This window comes from Porites lutea, chromosome 6 (genome assembly GCF_958299795.1).
Source record: "Porites lutea chromosome 6, jaPorLute2.1, whole genome shotgun sequence".
NCBI classification, from domain to species: Eukaryota; Metazoa; Cnidaria; class Anthozoa; order Scleractinia; family Poritidae; genus Porites; species Porites lutea.
In genome coordinates this window covers 109601-125886 of record NC_133206.1, presented here as the reverse complement: position 1 = coordinate 125886, position 16286 = coordinate 109601, and the positions used below count along the sequence as shown (strand labels likewise).

At 39.8% G+C, this 16286-nt stretch overlaps 3 protein-coding genes and 1 pseudogene across 3 annotated transcripts in view; 2 read left to right on the top strand and 2 right to left on the bottom strand.

Moving 5' to 3' along the window:
* LOC140940590 (uncharacterized) overlaps positions 1-1679 on the bottom strand; it is a 13870-nt gene extending 12191 nt beyond the window's left edge. Inside the window, exons 1-2 of the mRNA XM_073389585.1 lie at positions 1033-1679; positions 374-486 (exon numbers count right to left, since the gene is read on the bottom strand). Of these exons, the coding sequence (XP_073245686.1) occupies positions 374-486; positions 1033-1679 (760 nt within the window). The remainder of the gene's footprint in view (positions 1-373; positions 487-1032) is intronic.
* Positions 1-5798, top strand: part of LOC140941046 (uncharacterized) — a 6956-nt gene extending 1158 nt beyond the window's left edge. Inside the window, exons 3-5 of the mRNA XM_073390002.1 lie at positions 2673-2857; positions 4330-5454; positions 5662-5798. Coding sequence (XP_073246103.1) covers positions 2694-2857; positions 4330-4942 — 777 coding nt within the window. The 5' untranslated portion in view covers positions 2673-2693 and the 3' untranslated portion in view covers positions 4943-5454; positions 5662-5798. The remainder of the gene's footprint in view (positions 1-2672; positions 2858-4329; positions 5455-5661) is intronic.
* Positions 1-16286, bottom strand: part of LOC140941743 (transient receptor potential cation channel subfamily A member 1-like) — a 171050-nt pseudogene that overhangs the window by 45877 nt on the left and 108887 nt on the right.
* LOC140942402 (uncharacterized) lies at positions 4959-16286 on the top strand. The gene is made up of 11 exons (XM_073391374.1): positions 4959-4991; positions 5317-5454; positions 5662-5867; positions 6661-6937; positions 7323-7544; positions 7951-8122; positions 13077-13205; positions 13503-13580; positions 13663-13884; positions 14439-14477; positions 14934-16286. Exons 1-11 carry the CDS (start codon positions 4959-4961, stop codon positions 15164-15166), a joined length of 1749 nt encoding a protein of 582 aa, XP_073247475.1. The 3' UTR covers positions 15167-16286.

The following is a 16286-nucleotide window of genomic DNA, read 5'->3' as shown; positions in this document are numbered from 1 at the left end:
CCCTCGTGTATCAGCGGCCTCAGTCGTATTATTGCGGCATGAAGGCCCATATTAACTAAAGACAAGAGCCGTTGACGAAAATACTTTACCAAAAAACAAATTTTAAAAAAGTGGGCTTTTCAACAATGGCGGCTTTACGGCCAAGATATTGTCATGGCGTCTTCGCCACCTGAATATTGTAGGTTGTTTGCTCAAAAGAAGGCCTACCAAGGGGGAGTCACGGGCACCCCAGGACCCCCCCTAGCTACGCCCTTGATCTCGCTATTTTGACTTTACAATTTGATGACGTCACTGTGAAAACCATCTATAAGTCAGGGGCCGCAAAGGAACGTTACTTCCCTTTTTTGTTAAAGGTTGGTTGGATTTTTTTTACCGTTTTTCTTTGTGGCAAGCTGCTGCAACGCAAGGGGTAAATCCACGAATCCATCTTTCACCACCTCACTGTAACTTTCAGCAAAGCCGACGAATGATACCCATGCGTGGTTCCTAAAAAGTAATGTTCCATGACATTAGGACGTTATCGAAACACTCATGTAATATCCCAACCAGTGGTCACCACTTTCAATTTCCAGTTGCGCGCTCAATGCGTTAGAGACCATATCATAAGCCGATATAACTCGTCTTAAGAAAACTTAATTCGTTGGGCTAGATGCTATTAATCTCCAGAACCTGCAGTTTTGAAAAGATAAGCGTTTTGTGACTTTCAGCGGCACTGAGGATCAAAACGGACTAGTATTAAAGTTGGATGTTTTGCGAGGTTTGTCAGCCGAATATTCTTATTCTCCAGCAAAGATACTTCTTCAGTGAAGTTATATATACTCCAATCGAATAACCACCTTGCTGGGCTCTATATTAAAGTGCCTGTTATGCAGCCTACGCTTGTCTCCCCTCGCACGCCCTGTTTACGCGCTTCGTGCGTTCGCGCGTGTAAGACTCTTGCGCTTCGCTACTGCGATTTTCAGATAAGAAAGAAGAAAAAGTTGCAGTTAATAGCGTATATGGGCGCAAACAAGCAAAAAAGTTTCTACTTACGCCAAAGAGATTTGAAAGAGGCAAAGGCTTCTGTCTAAGAAAACACTATCAGTTGCCTCAATATACACACGCTGTTCTTCATAAAACTTGTAACCATTTTGGGCGTTGCCAAACTTTGAATAACCGTAGTTGAGGTTACAATCCTTGCAGCAGGAAGAAAACTTCATTGCAGATTTCACATAATTCGTCAAAAACACAGTTACTGAACAGATTTGGTTCTGCGCCACCAGCGCCTTGTTGCAGTTGACACAATTCTCTACTGGTGGTGCGAGGATCTCCACTGCTTCCTGCTCGTAGTTGTGGATTTCAAGTCCTTCGGTTAAAAAGTTTAGGAGCCTCACGCAACGCTCTACTTCTAACTCTCCTCTAATTTCACTAAATTTGGCACAATAATACGCTAAGAGCACCTTCTTAGTTGGCTTTGGAAGGCCACTTGGTATTTGCCGAATGATGTTGGCCAGCTTTAACGCGTTTGGTACTTTTAATTTAAAGATCGATAGAAGGTCTTCTTTGTTTAAAGTGTTCCTCATATCTTCTAAATCTGAAAGGGATGTAGTTTTCACAGTCTCCAAAGCCTGTGATATGTCAGATCTCTTTCTTTTCCGCTCTCTCAAGCTATGAAGAAATAAATTCTCTGATTGATCCATGCCGTTAAGTCGAAACAAGCGATTTAAGACTTTCACGCAACGAACAATAATAAGGCAGATGCAGACTGTAAGGCAAATTTCAACAGATTGTTGATTCAGTCCTTCCAAAGCACGTGCAGCATCGGCGTGCCCGTTACCGTAGTTACTGCGCTTTTCACAAACATGCGAACTCTAAAGTTCAAAAGCCGCCTTCGCAATTGCGTTTTTCGCTGCCGTCAATCATAATTACAATCACAAGCACACAGAAACACACAAAACGGATCGAAATCCACCAATCACAAATCACAAACCTTGACCTCTTGAACCCGTTAAAGTAAAGTTTTGTTTCCTAAGAGGTCCGTTAAGATGATTGACGGCAGCGAAAAACGCAATCGTCAGTTGGTTTTCGCATGTTTGTGAAAAGCGCAGTAACGCGGCTTAAGGGGCCGACCATTTAACTCTTGAGGGGAGGGGTGGGTGATTTCTGGTCATCAAGAATTTTTTTTTTTCTAGTAATCTGGTGGGCAGGATATGTTTTTCCCTTTTTTTCCCATAAGCTTTCTATTACATTTGTGTTGCATGCAATTTTTTTCTTCCGTCAAGCGCTTGCAGGAAATTGTTTTTCAAAATCACCCACCCCCCCCTCAAGAGTTAAATGGTCGGCCCCTAAGGATGGACTATTAGAAAAGTTATGGATTGGCGGGTGCGGAAGGGGGTGGGGGGCAGAAGCAAAAAACAAAATTTGCCCAGGAAATAATTAATAAAAAAAATTTCTACGGATCCTGGCCAAAAAAATTTAAAACCAAGGATGAAAGGAAAATAACTTGCACTCTTAAAATCCCCACCCCCAGCCAAGTATCCATAGTAACAGAAGACACTAAAAATAGATAAAAATCAATCACTGCACAAACCAATGGAGAGGAAAAAATTCTCGTGAGAAAATAACAGAGAGTGCTGTCCCGTCATCCTTTTTATTGCACATGTCGCACCCACGTTTTGACTCTTCTTTGACAGAAGTTCTGTTTTAACGGAAAGATGTCGGCTTACGGGATTGTGTGCCAAAATGGATGCTATGGCGTGAAGAAGGGATCAGTGTTCATGGCACTTTCAAACTGTACTTTCCGCTTAGTTTCGCCGGTTTTGGCAGGATCAATGTCAGGATACCTTGGGAGAGCCATACATAAAGACGGTCATGAAAAGTAAGTGCGTCTTTAGAGATTAAGGGCCAGTTATTTAAACGTAGTTTAGCCAGTGTTTAACAAAACCGCGTTCTAAGCCCAGTAGTTTTATTTAAACACTATTTATTGTGACAAAGTTTTAGGAAGGCATATAGAGTGGACCAGAAAAGCATTTATCTTCTATAACCCACTAAGGAAGAGACCTGGTGGTCAAAAGATTTGTTAAACAGCGCCTTAAGTTATTTAAATAACCGGCCCTAACTGTTAGAATGTCCCATTTGCCGATCTGTTAAATTTGACTATATTTGATTCTGTCGGGTGAACAAAAGGAGAATTTTATCTGGAAGCAAGAAGAATTTGAGTTGTTTTTCCACGCGGCTAATAACCCCGCAAGCGAGCGTGGAGGGAAGAAAATTCGCGCGCGCAGGTAGCCTATCTGACGTGCATTTCTCATTTTGTCGGTCCATTTGTAAGAAAACCTCTGCCCGGGGGTGGGGCATTTGTTGATTCTTCTACAGCGATTAACATCGTTCCCTTCAGTTGAATATTTCACTCTAAAATATGCCTATTTTGAATTAAACAGTGAGATATTTCTATAAAGAATATTTTTAATACATATGCTTTTATTGCGCTACATCACCACCCTACCCCAACAGTATTTTTTGCTTCTTGTAATCGTGATCAAGGCGCACGTCAATCCATTGTTTGAAGAGTTAAAAAAGAAATACTTTCTTTGTGAGCAAATGGTTGGGACAGAAAACCTAGAAGAAATCTGAGATATTTGAAAGCTGATAAAGCGTGATCAATGAGACCAGGGTGTGGTGGGGCAGTTAATAAAACTGTCGGGGAGGAAATTTGTGGGCTTCTTGGGAAAACCGAACCCTGTTATTCAAATAGCTGTCATCTCTGGCAGTGAGGCAGGGGTGGATCCTTTATTTTTCTTTGGAGGGGGTGCACCACTAAGGAATTATGTAACGGAATGGTGACTTAAAAAGGAATATGAAGAAGAAGACTTTTGATTAGGCAATAACTAATCTCGTACCCAGATCTCCCACGGCCAAGGGAGTGTAAAACAGAATGAGATCTGGGTATGAGATTAGGCAATAACATATATGAACTGCTGAGAATACCTAACCCCATATTTTGCAAAATAACAGTTGTATTACTTGCAGGTGGTCTCAGGGGGGGAGGAGGTGTTCCCCCACCACCCTCCCCCTAGATCCACCCCAGAGTGAGGAGAGGATGTGGAACATCCCAAGAGAGGAAATGGGAGAGCATCTTTTTAACTACTGTCAAAATCATTATGGCCACATTTTATGGTTACATTTACTCTACCCCATGGCCACTCCAACTTGAATTCCCATAACCCCTCTCCTTCTTCCACTAATATTGTAGCCTAAATGACATTACTCAGTTATTCAAAATATTTCTCAATTTATTCCCGGGCTAATAAGGAACTGACTCATAATATTTGTTATTATTTGTTTCTAAAGGGAATTCTTTTATGCTAAATCAGTGGCGAAAACCAAAGTGGAACGTTTCATTGCAGTATTGAACTCAACAGAAAATGACCACTTTTTTAGAACATACAGTGTTCAACTAAGTAATACTCAGCTGGAAGCCTTGCTTGCCGAATTGGAAACCAGTGTACCCATTACCGATGACATTCCCAAAGCAGTTTACATAGTCGGGAAAAACAGACACTCGCAGCGCAATACCGTTATCTGGGCCTTAAACAAAGATGTTTTCATCAATGCCAAAGGGAATCTGGTGAGCCCGGAAGATTATGGCTTTAAGTGGATCAGCCACCTAGTCAAAGATGGGGGAAGAGAATTAGCTCATGAGTCTCGGAAAGCGTCAATTCAATTACCCTTGACTACAACCTATTTCGATATTATGTGCCACTTTCTCAATGGCTCCTTAAAACAAGCGACAAGTAATGATCCTCATCTTTTCAATACAGTCGAGGAAGTATTTCAAGGCACTGGACTAGACATCTCAAAATTGAAAGATCAAGAGAGTGGGAATTTCTTATCTACCTTCTTTACGCTGTCAATGAGTGTCATCATATCCCATTATGATGTGGTAAGTTTGGGGACATGTTAATAAGTACAGACAATTCATGCACATCTTCCGAATACCTGATCAATTACTTGTCAGAATCCTTTAAAGAACTAGTTATAAGCACAATACTTTCTTTTGTTATTCAAATACCTACAAAATATATATGATATGTATATTATCCTGCATAAAATGCTTAATGTTTAACATTGGAGCTCACAGATTTAACCTTTCATCTTTGAACCCCCTAATCTTTTTTCCCTTAACAACAACGAAGTAGTTGCCTTTGCTAAGCTTATTATGGGTAAGCAATGATAAAAATTATAATGTGACCAAGTGACAACTCAAATTTATATTTTACATTAATTATTCTTTCTTTGTAAATCATAGAGCAACTTTTCCTTTTTCTCACTTTATAGTGGCAGACACTGGCAGGATCTTGTCCCCTGCCAGCTGCAGTGGGAGACCCCGACTGCGGAAAATCAACCGCATGCAAGGTGGGCATTGCCTGTACTGGTGGATGGAAACACAACTTCTTTGCCTCGGTATCTGAGAAGGTATAAAAAAGAATTATTTTTTACATAACAGTTTTAACTACAAGCAGGGATTTGCCTGGCTACATTGAGCAAAGTGTAGCTAACAACTCTTTTGTCACTCATTTATATCTAAGCATCTGGCACCATCTACCGCTGAGTAATACGTGTAGGTCATACTGAGAAAGGGGAAAAAATTAACAGATTTTGTAATCTTAACTTTATTTCAAGGTTAGTGGAAAGGTGGCAAGCGTTACTACACTTGGTTATGTAGTGGACGACCCGACAAAGCCCCAAGATGTGGGTGAAGCTGCCAAGAAATTTTTTAATGAAGGGAGCAACATTAATTGCAATGAAGAATGGACACCACGGTGTTGCCCTATTTTTGCTATCAATCATCATGTCGTTGAATGGCTCTCTAAACCAGAACGTGATAGGTAACAAGACCACTGTCACCGTTACTGTTATATTAAGAATCATAATCTTGGAATAGAAAAGTATTGAATTTTTATGACGTATCTAACCTCATTTGTAAACCCCATTTGGTTCCGGCCTGATACAGTCAACTCTGGCCTTGCTGACCCCTCGCTATGGACAGCCTGATAATACGGACAGCGATTAAATACCGGCCAAAAATTTATTGCAAAAGTTTGACTGAAATGAACTCCTGCTATTACGGACTCTCGCTAATGAGGAGACTAACTCGAGGTACGGCGAGAAGCCATTTTGTTTGTTAATGGCAGTGTTTGATGGGGAAAATTCTAGGTCCCAGAGATAAATCACTGTGCGCCTGCTATCCATAAATGATGTCACGGACCACGTTGCTTCGAATTATGTAAATTTGCCCACGTCACGCATAAACTCTTTGTTACCCTCTTGAAAGTGTCCTTCTGAAGCTGGCAAATTCAAATCATTGCACAGGACATTGCAGGGTAATGTAACACACCGCCGTACGATTATGCGCGGGGTTAAAATGTCCATGATTTCTGGCAATGGGAGCCAAAAAAATGACAAATGGGTTGATTACTCTAAAGCTGCTTTCATTAGAAATATAGAGTGCCAAAGCCAAGAGCCAAAGGCTTTTGCTTGGTAATGAGTGATATAAGTCTTCAGTGTTTGGTTTGTGTACCAAAAAGTGATCAACTCAGTAACATTTACAGGCAAATCTGTTGTAATGTTCGGGGGGCTAGCAATGCCTCTACAAAGTTACCGTTCGCTTGAATTTTTCAGGTTGATGTCGCGCATTATTTTCATTCCGTTTGAAAGCGTCAAGAGGTCTATTTCAGATGAGGAAGCTTCTATTTGGCAGCAGATATTCGATTGTTTGATAAATAAAGTCTCCTCTGTTGTTGGAAAGGTCATTGCTCTGGGGGAATGGGTGTTGACACAAGAGGGAAGAGACTTCTATAATGAGTGTGTGGGAATCGTTCTCAAAGGATTTGGAGAAGAAGGGAGAGGAACGCGATTCTCCAAAATGTGGGCTTGTGGACTTCTGGCCGCCAGGAAGGTATAGTGCTGGACAGTTCATTTTTGTTTCGATTATCCGGCATTAACTGGTAGAATTAATTTTTGTTTATAAGGAATTGTTTATAAAATAATGCGCTGATTGCTGCTAGGCAGATGATCTAGTTAAAAAGAAAATTGTCAAGAAACGAACCTTGAAAATTGACATGATTTTATACAGAAGCCAACATTCAATACAAAATATAAAGCGCAAGACGCCTTAACTTTCTAAAATGAATGTCCTTGATGCACATTATCTAATTGAAGGGCCGTTGCAGCGGCTGTATAATTTTTGCACTGAACACCTACTCCAGACATGGACAGTGTGGTGGAAATCTTAGAAATTGCGTTAGTAGGCTTTTTTTAAAATACGTTTTCTTATTTGACAGATGCAGGAACTTACCTCCTCAATAACAGATGACCAGGTTATTGGTTTTTTTATGAATAAAGTCTCTCCTCACGTCCTGCATTATCAGAAATCTGCAGTCTTCGTACAATCCTCTGCATCTGACTTCATGACATCCCACGATGCTGTCGAAGGAAGAGAAGCCTTCGTGAACAGACTTGGAGACAAGATGGAGATAGTAGTACAAGGGATGGACACTAACACGGTAAAGCAAAACAGTCGAAAATTAAAAAAAAAAAAAAAAAAAAAAAACTGAGCGGTTGCAGTAGCTAGGTGTCTCTTTACAAGAGGTTCTAACCACAGGACTTTGACTGGGGAGAAGTTAAGGTGAAGTAATTTGAAGCATTTATTAAAGATACAAAGTAATTAATATCAACAGTAGGTCATCTTTTCTAACCAGACGGAAAATTCGTCACCCTCTGGAACTGAACTTACCTTCAGGCAACTAACTGCGAGAAATATTGAGGAATTTCAACAAAAAAAATATGTCAGACTTAAAATTTTTTTACCACCCCAACACCTCAAACTTCTTAAATCTTCGTGCAGCCTTAAAAGTGGCACAGTGGATGTTGATTACTTCAAGTGAATAGAAATTATTACCGATTTTGCAGGTCGGTCAGTTCCTGACGACAAATTGTTCAACTTCGAAGCTGTCAGCCGATGGTAGTGTACAACGCGCGCTGGCCATAAGGGCCGAACAATTCCAAGATCGCTGTATGGAAAGCGATACTTCTCCTATAAAGCCAGAAGAACTTCGATCCGGAGTACAAGCCTATGGGATTGGTGGGTATATAAATATGTTAAACGTTCTCTGCATCTGTAATGACTCGCCAAGCCAAAATAGCGCAAGAGAAAGCCCAGTTAAAGTGTTCTTGTTCGCGTCCAAGTTCGTCGGGTACAACCACTTTGCATCGGTTCTGCGAGTTAATGACTTTCAGGTCCAGTTACACTTTGCACTTCCCGATTGAAATTTCTTTCGGTTTTTAACTTTGAAAACACCGTAAATTTCAGTATGGACTCCACGGCGAAATTTCCTGATATTCGCTTTGCAATATCTCCGCGAAAAATCGTCCAAATTTCATGCAAAACCCCTCACTCGAGAGATAATTTGTTGCACGTTAAGACATTTCAGAACGGTATTTTCGTTCAGCGGTTCCTTTTTGACTGTAAATACCGTGATGTTTGTGTATCGTGACATTGAGCCCGTACTCGGCCGTATCTGACAGCGGCTTAGCCCATAAAAAAGAAATGTTCATATAATTAGAACGAAAATTTTGGTTCGAAATTTCCAGAGGAGGAGTGAACGTCTTCCCACAGTGCATTGCGGTTGTGTTTCTTACAAGATGGCGGAGTTTTCCTTGGCACGTCGTGTTTTTACGGTGTTTTTGTGTGACATTTTTACCGGGTTAGAATCCTAACTAGAGGTAAGTAAGACTATTTATACATTCTTTGTTTCTTTATCTTTTCATAAAAGGAAGCTTTACAAGAGTATTTTTTCTGAAACGTATATTTTTTCGTATTTGAATTGTGATATCCTGATCTGTCATCGTTCACTGCCTAGGAATGTTTCCGAAAACATGTTTGTAGTTTCTTTTGTAGTGTCAGTGGGGTATTGTTTAATTCAGAGGTTTATCTTCTTATTTTTACTAAAGTGACCCACAGTGACCCAGGAATTTTCAGAACATTTTGAAGGCGTGGAAATCGATCAACTTTGGCGGTTTTGTGATAAGTCTTACGGAATGTTGCGAAACGTGGCATCACTCAGGAAATGCGGAGACTCTGAAAGAGGGATTTTTTGGTTAATGATTCCGATTTTTAAGGAAAATGGCTTAATCTGAACACTGTTAGATACTTCAAACATTCCCAATATATTATTATACAGTTTTGATTCCACTTAAACTAGTATGGAGTGATGAGAAGATAGACTTAATTAACCTTATAAATTATGAAAACATCTCACATTCCCATGCGTTACCCGCGCCAAATCTTCAATCAAATCAATTTCATTTGCTTTATCATTAGGCAGGGTAGCCAATACCAAAGAAATAACAAAGTGATTAAAATTAAAATCTATCCTTATTAACAAAGATTAATAGAAGGTCTTCAAATCTTGAAATCTGGCCATGGGTCTCTTTGATAAGATGTCAGTTCTTTGGATTCATAAAGGTGAAAAAAGAATGGCTTTCATGGCTTTTCTAGCATTCTTTTAAACTGTTTTATTGCCAAATAATTTATATATATTTTGTGATTGAGGTGTTTATCTCATTTATATTTTTAGAGAAACCTGCAAGTGTATAAAATCAGTGATACCCTTCATTAGTGGATGCTAGATATCAAAGTGATGATGCACACCAGACTCAGTTGGATTATAGATTTTAGAATGTATGGATGGATCTTCTTGTTACCTCATTTTACATGGTACAGAAAGTACCATCTTAGTGGCATTTTTATATCAATATCCATACAGTTGCTCTCCACTAAGAGTGTTACGTCCTGCCAGTGATAGTTTTCCTTTTCAATAGTCCCATGGCAGGCCAATGCAAATATAGCACAATAATTGTGATGACAGGATCACTTGAGCTTTAACAGTGCACTTGCCGATGCGCAAAATGGCCCTGAACAAAAGACACATAGACAAATGAGTTCTCCAAGGCAGAACACACCTTGGTAAATAGCTCCAACTTTTTCATGTTTCTGTCCCGGGTTGAGAACACTACAACATTTTGAAACATGACTGACCAACCAGGCTTTTTAGAGGAAAGATATTCTGAGGTTAGTTGGCTCATTTCCATTTAAACAAATGAGTAATTTATTAATAAAAAAACCTAAAAATGGCCTTTTACCAACTTTTTCACCTGATTTGACATGGAATAGACAGATTTGGTTGTTTTATCCTGAAAAGTGGATTTTTTTCAAAAAGTTTGGTACTTTGCTTAACCCATTCGCTCCTGGAGATTTTGCAGAAAAACGCGTTTTGAAGCTAGTACAGTGGTTTTCTGGTCACTATCGTGCTATAAAGAGCTAAAACTTACCCCAAACCGGTTTGCAGATCGTACACTTCATGGCCTTCTGATCCAGATGCAAAATATCAGCTTGCGAAGTTCGGGCATGCGCAGAAAGCAAAATTTCGCTTTCTCTCCTCCCCTCTTTTTTGGCTTTTCTTGCCTCATTTTTTTTCTCTCTTGCTGGGCATTTAGTAGGCTTCATTTTGGTGGGAATAGTTTTTAGGAAAGCTTTTAGGATCTTAGGATTAGGTGAAAGGAAAGGTAGGTGGGCAATGGAACAAGATTTTCATGGAGATTTTCAGGTCAATGTTACATGGTTTTTTGCCTCTTTCTCCGGTGTCCTTGACTGAATTGTGCTCATCCTGGTATGGTTTGAAAGATCTCTTCACTCTGCACAAGTTAGTGGAAAAAGTTGTCCTTGACCGTTAAAACTGATGACGTCACAAAGGGTAGAAAGGACGTGGATCCGCACGGGTGGTTCAGGGGCGAATGGGTTAAGCTAACAATCGTTTTTTCATTGGTTAAAAGCCTTTAATTTAATCTTGAGCAAAATGACTGTTAAAAAAATTATTTTTATTTCTGAGTCTTTATTATAGAGTTGCCATAAAGTTTCTCTTGATATTCACATGTTTTGTACTAAAAAATAAATATGAATAATAAATTTACAGAAACCATATTATGTCTCAGACTACACTGTTTTCTCTATAGCCTATAGAAAATAGCCTGGGAGAGCACCCGGTTTTTTTGGCTCTAGTTTCATCCAGTTTTTGTCGGTGGGTGAAACTAGAGCCGAAAAAACCGGATGCTCTTGGCGGTTATTTTCTCTTACGTTTGTATGAAATTTTGATCATGTGTACGGTACAAGAGGAATTGAGGTTATCATTGAGTTTGCCATTTAATAAGATTAGAGGCTAGTGTAGGAGTGGCGGTGAGATGTTCAATAACATGCCACAAATCGCGCTTATAAGACTGTAAACAAAATACACATCTGATTATAAGCTCCCCAGATATAAGTCCCCCTCTAGTGTCTGTTCCAAAAAATTGGTTTCGTGGTGCTTTGTCTGAGTATTTCTTTTTCTATTTTGGCCATAAATATGTTAGCAAAAGCTACGGCCATTTTCGTTCCCATGGCTGTTTCCATGAGTTTGACTCGCAGAAATTGTATTTCTTTCTCAACAAGCGTGGCATGCTCCTCTTGTAAGTCTGATTTGTCGTCAGGAATGATCGTATGAGTTGATAATTCGCCGGACATTTTATTACAAATCCACAAGACATGGATAAAAACATCTGTGAAAAACGCGCGAATTCTGACCGCTGACTGACAGCTGGTTTATTATTAATAATGAGAGCGACCGCTGACATGATAAAAACGATATCGTGGAAGGGGGTCACAACCTGGATGTGGGAATTCGCTTCCCAAATATCTCCACGTCGGGTCCCACGTCGGGCGAAGAAAGATTGAAATATCCCCTCCCCTGGGAGAACAAGATCAGTCAAATGCCCTACCCCAGGGCCAACAAAGACAATCAAATCCCCACCCCATGCCCTGCCTCCCCCCTCCCCCCCGCCGGCTTTACATTGATAGGTGCATAACCGGCGTTGCTAAAACGAGGGTAAGGGTAGCACCAAGGGTGAGTGTAAGGGTAAGGGTAAGGGTGGGGGTGAGGGTGAGTTTAAGGAGACTGTGAAAGCGTATGGAAACATAACTGTAGCGATGATCATGCAGCTACCATTCATCCGTTACTCTTACTGGTTTTGTTAAGCACAAAAAAGAAATTTTCTCAGAGAAATTGCGTTCTTTTGCGGACAAAGGCTGTAGAAAAAAAATCTGTCCAAGAGTCGAGGAAGACCGGAAATCAATGACTGCAAATTTGTCTACTAATCTCCCACAGGCCCCTGGTCTGACCTCAGAGTTCTCATATTATTCTACTCATGGAAACTAATTAGAGAGTAAACCTATCGTATGGTAAATTTCGCGTGGACGTGAATTTACTTCCAGCATTTGCCCTCTTTGGCTGGTCTAATTTCAAGGTTTGGCTAGCTTTCCTTTTCCAAACCTACATTAGTTTAACTGATGTACTAACTTGTTTATTAAATTTGATATTGTTCGCAATATCAATTCATACCCCAAAGATATCCCGACAATCTTTCAGATATGTTACATTTGGAGACGAGCAAACTGTACATCTAACACTTTCCCTCAAAAAAGGCAAATGTATGGTCTTTAAACCGCGCCAAGTCCAAGACGTACGAATTGTAAAATTCAAAGAAATATTGGTAATCAACATCATGATTGTTTGAGTAAAGGAGACAAATTTTTTTGTAGTAATTTTGGATGAAAATTGTGGAATTCCCATAACTCGAACTTCTCGCAATTGAAATTTTGCCATTCGATTAGTTATGTTTTCCTTTTTTTTTCTTATAATAGCAATCGCTCACCCTTAAAATTACCCTTACCCTTACCCTTACCCCCACCCCCACCCCCACCCTTACCCTCACCCCCACCCTTACCCTTACCCTCACCCTCACCCTTACCCTTACCCTTACCCTTACCCTTACCCTTACCCTTGGTGTTACCTTTACCCTCGTTTTAGCAACGCCGGTGCATAACTTTCAAACGAACTGGAGGGGTATTTTTATCAAGGACCTACCCTCTTCCTTACCAGTATCGTGACGATAAGGCCCGAAAAAACATACAATTGACAGATACTTTCTTCTTTCATCTGTTTTAGGAATAAAACGTGCAGAACAAAGATTTGTGTCACCATCATCCAAGGTTCCCTCTAAACGTAAATTAAAGAGCTGCGTTATGGTAAAAAGATCGCTCTTTAAGCAGTCAACTCTTGATGTACTAGATGAAGGTAACTGAATAAAGGAAAGAAATGAACAACTCTAGTAACAGTTACGAGATACATCTCACTCTTTTAACTGTAACGTACACATAACGAACCTTTGAGGAACCGTGAGGCAAGCCTCGCAACATCTATGTTTTAAAGTAAGCGCGTGGATATTCTCAATAAAAAGAGAGCGAGAGAATAGTGTGTGAATAACATAGCAAGGAGGTTGCTATTGCACAGAAAGTCTCAGGAGAAGTCTCTTGCAGGGTATTGTAATTTATTTACCGGCTAATAGAAACTGAATTATTTGTAAAATTTCAGCAACGGGGGCAACAGTAAACTCAGCAGCAGATGCACACGTAAAACCAACCACCAAAGAAACAATGGCGGAAAACACTGGTGAGTCCAGTTTCTTTCTTGTAATTTCGAAGTATTTGTGCAATGCATTAACAGTTTGATTCAACCCTGGTACTATATACAGAGAGGGATGATGATCTTCTGAGAGAAAACAAAAAACTGAAGGAAGAAATGGAGGCAATGAGGACAGAATTCAACAACGAAATGGAAAGGCTGGAGCAAGAAAACTCTCTACTTAAAGAGAGATTAAAAGGAGAAGAGAGCCAGAAAGGAATACTCGAGAAGGAAGTCAGAGAAAGAGAAAATGAGGTCATTGGAGTGAGAAATGAACTGACGAAATTGAAAGGTGAGATGTTTAAGTGCCTAGGGGAGTATTGAATTTAAGATACGAGGACCTCAAAAGGCAACTACATTGGATCGAAAAAAGAAAAAGGAAATACCTTAAACTGCTATGAGACTGAAGTAATGTTTCCTTGCAGTTGAAAGTGAAAAAAATATATCTATATTTTATACAAAGTGCCGAGCGACAAGCAGATTTCTTTAACTTAGCTACTGATTGGGATGGCAACTTGCTGGCGAACGACGGGTTCGAGATTACTTTTTCTCATGAGGCATTTTGGAATCACGTTTAAAGCAGCTAATTTAGTCCAATTGGGTAGATATGCGTTTTTTACACTTTTGATAATGTTCACATGGAAAAGCAGCGTTAAAAATTTTCAAATCTTCTTCTTCTTCCTCATCATCATCATCATCATATTCTTCTTCTTCTTCTTCTTCTTCTTCTTATTATTATTATTATTATTATTACATTATTATTATTTAACAGCACCATTGTGAGAAAATTGTCTTCCTTTAATGAGATTTTAATACAGGTATCTATTGTCTTTTACCTCCTGACAGAACAAGGCTCCAGTAAGAGAAGTTTGGATATTGTACAAGGTTAGGACAGCTGATGACTGTTATTTCGGATGTTAGGTTTAGGGAAAGATACGTAAAACACAAATTATCCCTCGGCCATAGTACATAATAAGAGAAGTTATTAGCTTCCCACATGCAATTACTGTTCTGACGCATAGGTTCTTTCTCTCCGTTTAAGAGTGATTAATACTCTAAGGTTTACATGATTTTTTCATGGCATTGAAACACAATCGTCTTATTGTCAGACGCCGGTGTGAGGTTGCATGACAAAAACTATTTCGCACTGCTATTGCCGGAAAATACTACTGTCCGCGTAGATTCCAGCCCCAATTACTGTAGGTCACAGTATAAGCCCACAAGATTGTCGCGGCATATTGCACTCTCCATTTCTGCCTGAAAACACCTTCTAGCTATACCCACTAGTAATTGAATACCGTCGAATAATGTTTACTAATGCTTTTATTGTTCAATTTTTAGCGGGGTGTGAAATGCTGCAAGTAACTGTTGAACCTCAAGAAGTCTGTTCAAGAAAAAATAACCGCAGAACTAGCCAAGCAAAAGACCTGGAGACGTGTCCAATCTGCAAGAAAAGGGCAGGGGGAGTAGATTGGCAACAGTGTACCCAGATAGACTGTGGCCAGTGGGTACACTGTAGATGCGAGGCAGAACAAAATAAAACATATAAGTGTCCAGGATGCAGAAATTCTTAACCGGATACACATGTGTATACAGGAGCCCTGCATTAACATAGTACGAGTCAGGCCCAGCCAGGGAGCAAGGATCAACTTTGGAAAATAGAAAGCCTCGATCCTAATATAATCAGCTATAAATTAGTTGAGCAACGGAAAGAAGAAAGTCTGTTTACTAGAATATAATATCTATATATATATGGTGCCAATATTTTGAAAAGCACGGCCTTTCTTCTTTAGGGTCTACTTAAAAATGACTAGGGTTATAGGGTATTTGGATGTTTGAGACCTATTTTATTCAGGTATACTGTTTGTTGATGTAACAATACGGTTTGTTCCGGATTCCTGATTTTTTGTTATTTGGTATAAAGACCCAAGTTTTCCGACTTTTTTTTCTCGTATATAAATAAATGTACATTGACACAGCGATTGTTTTATATATACACAACTGAGGATCGCCAGGGGTGCAGCCAGCAAAGGAGAGAATGAGAGAAGGTCGCGCGTGACCGAATATAGTGCACCAGGCCAAAAAAAAAACTATATCAGGGTGTGTTATCCCTTAGTAACCTTACAAATCATTGTAGGTATAGTTTGGTTTCAAGGCAATTTCAGGCTCCTTTAGGTAGTCCGTATGAAAGATTTATTTTAAAATCTTGAGGTATAGTGGTATCTTATGAGGAAATAATTGGGGTATATCACTATTTCAGCTCCCCCTTTCCCCTTGCTGGGCCTGACAAGTTTACTAAAAGGTATAATTTACAATGCTGTTGATTTTTCACCAGTTAGTTGTTCTCGCTTTGAAATTGTTGTTAAAGAACGCATCCTAGTCTGGTCTTCCTGTGGTACAAAGGCAGAAATTTTCGAGTTGTCCTGCCGGCGACCATAGATTTGCCGGCCCTATTAATGTTATCAGGGGTATCTCGGGCGCAGGAAAAATTAAAATTAATAGGACCGGCTAATCGACAGTCGCCCGTGATAGCTCGAAAATTTCTGCCTTATACCGCAGGAACACCAGATGAGGGTGCGTTCTAAGGAACGCGATTAACTTTAATTATCTATTGATTCCCAACGTACCAAACTTTGGGACTTGAGTTCCTGTTGAATGTAATATACAGATTACGGCTGTGACGCTAGTGTTGGT

Excerpts from the sequence above, each read along its gene's own strand:
- LOC140942402 (XM_073391374.1), top strand. The coding sequence starts at position 4,959 with ATGCACATCTTCCGAATACCTGATCAATTACTT. Across the intron at positions 5,868-6,660 it reads TCTAAACCAGAACGTGATAG|GTTGATGTCGCGCATTATTT; the intron begins GTAACAAGACCA and ends TGAATTTTTCAG. Across the intron at positions 7,545-7,950 it reads AAGGGATGGACACTAACACG|GTCGGTCAGTTCCTGACGAC; the intron begins GTAAAGCAAAAC and ends CCGATTTTGCAG.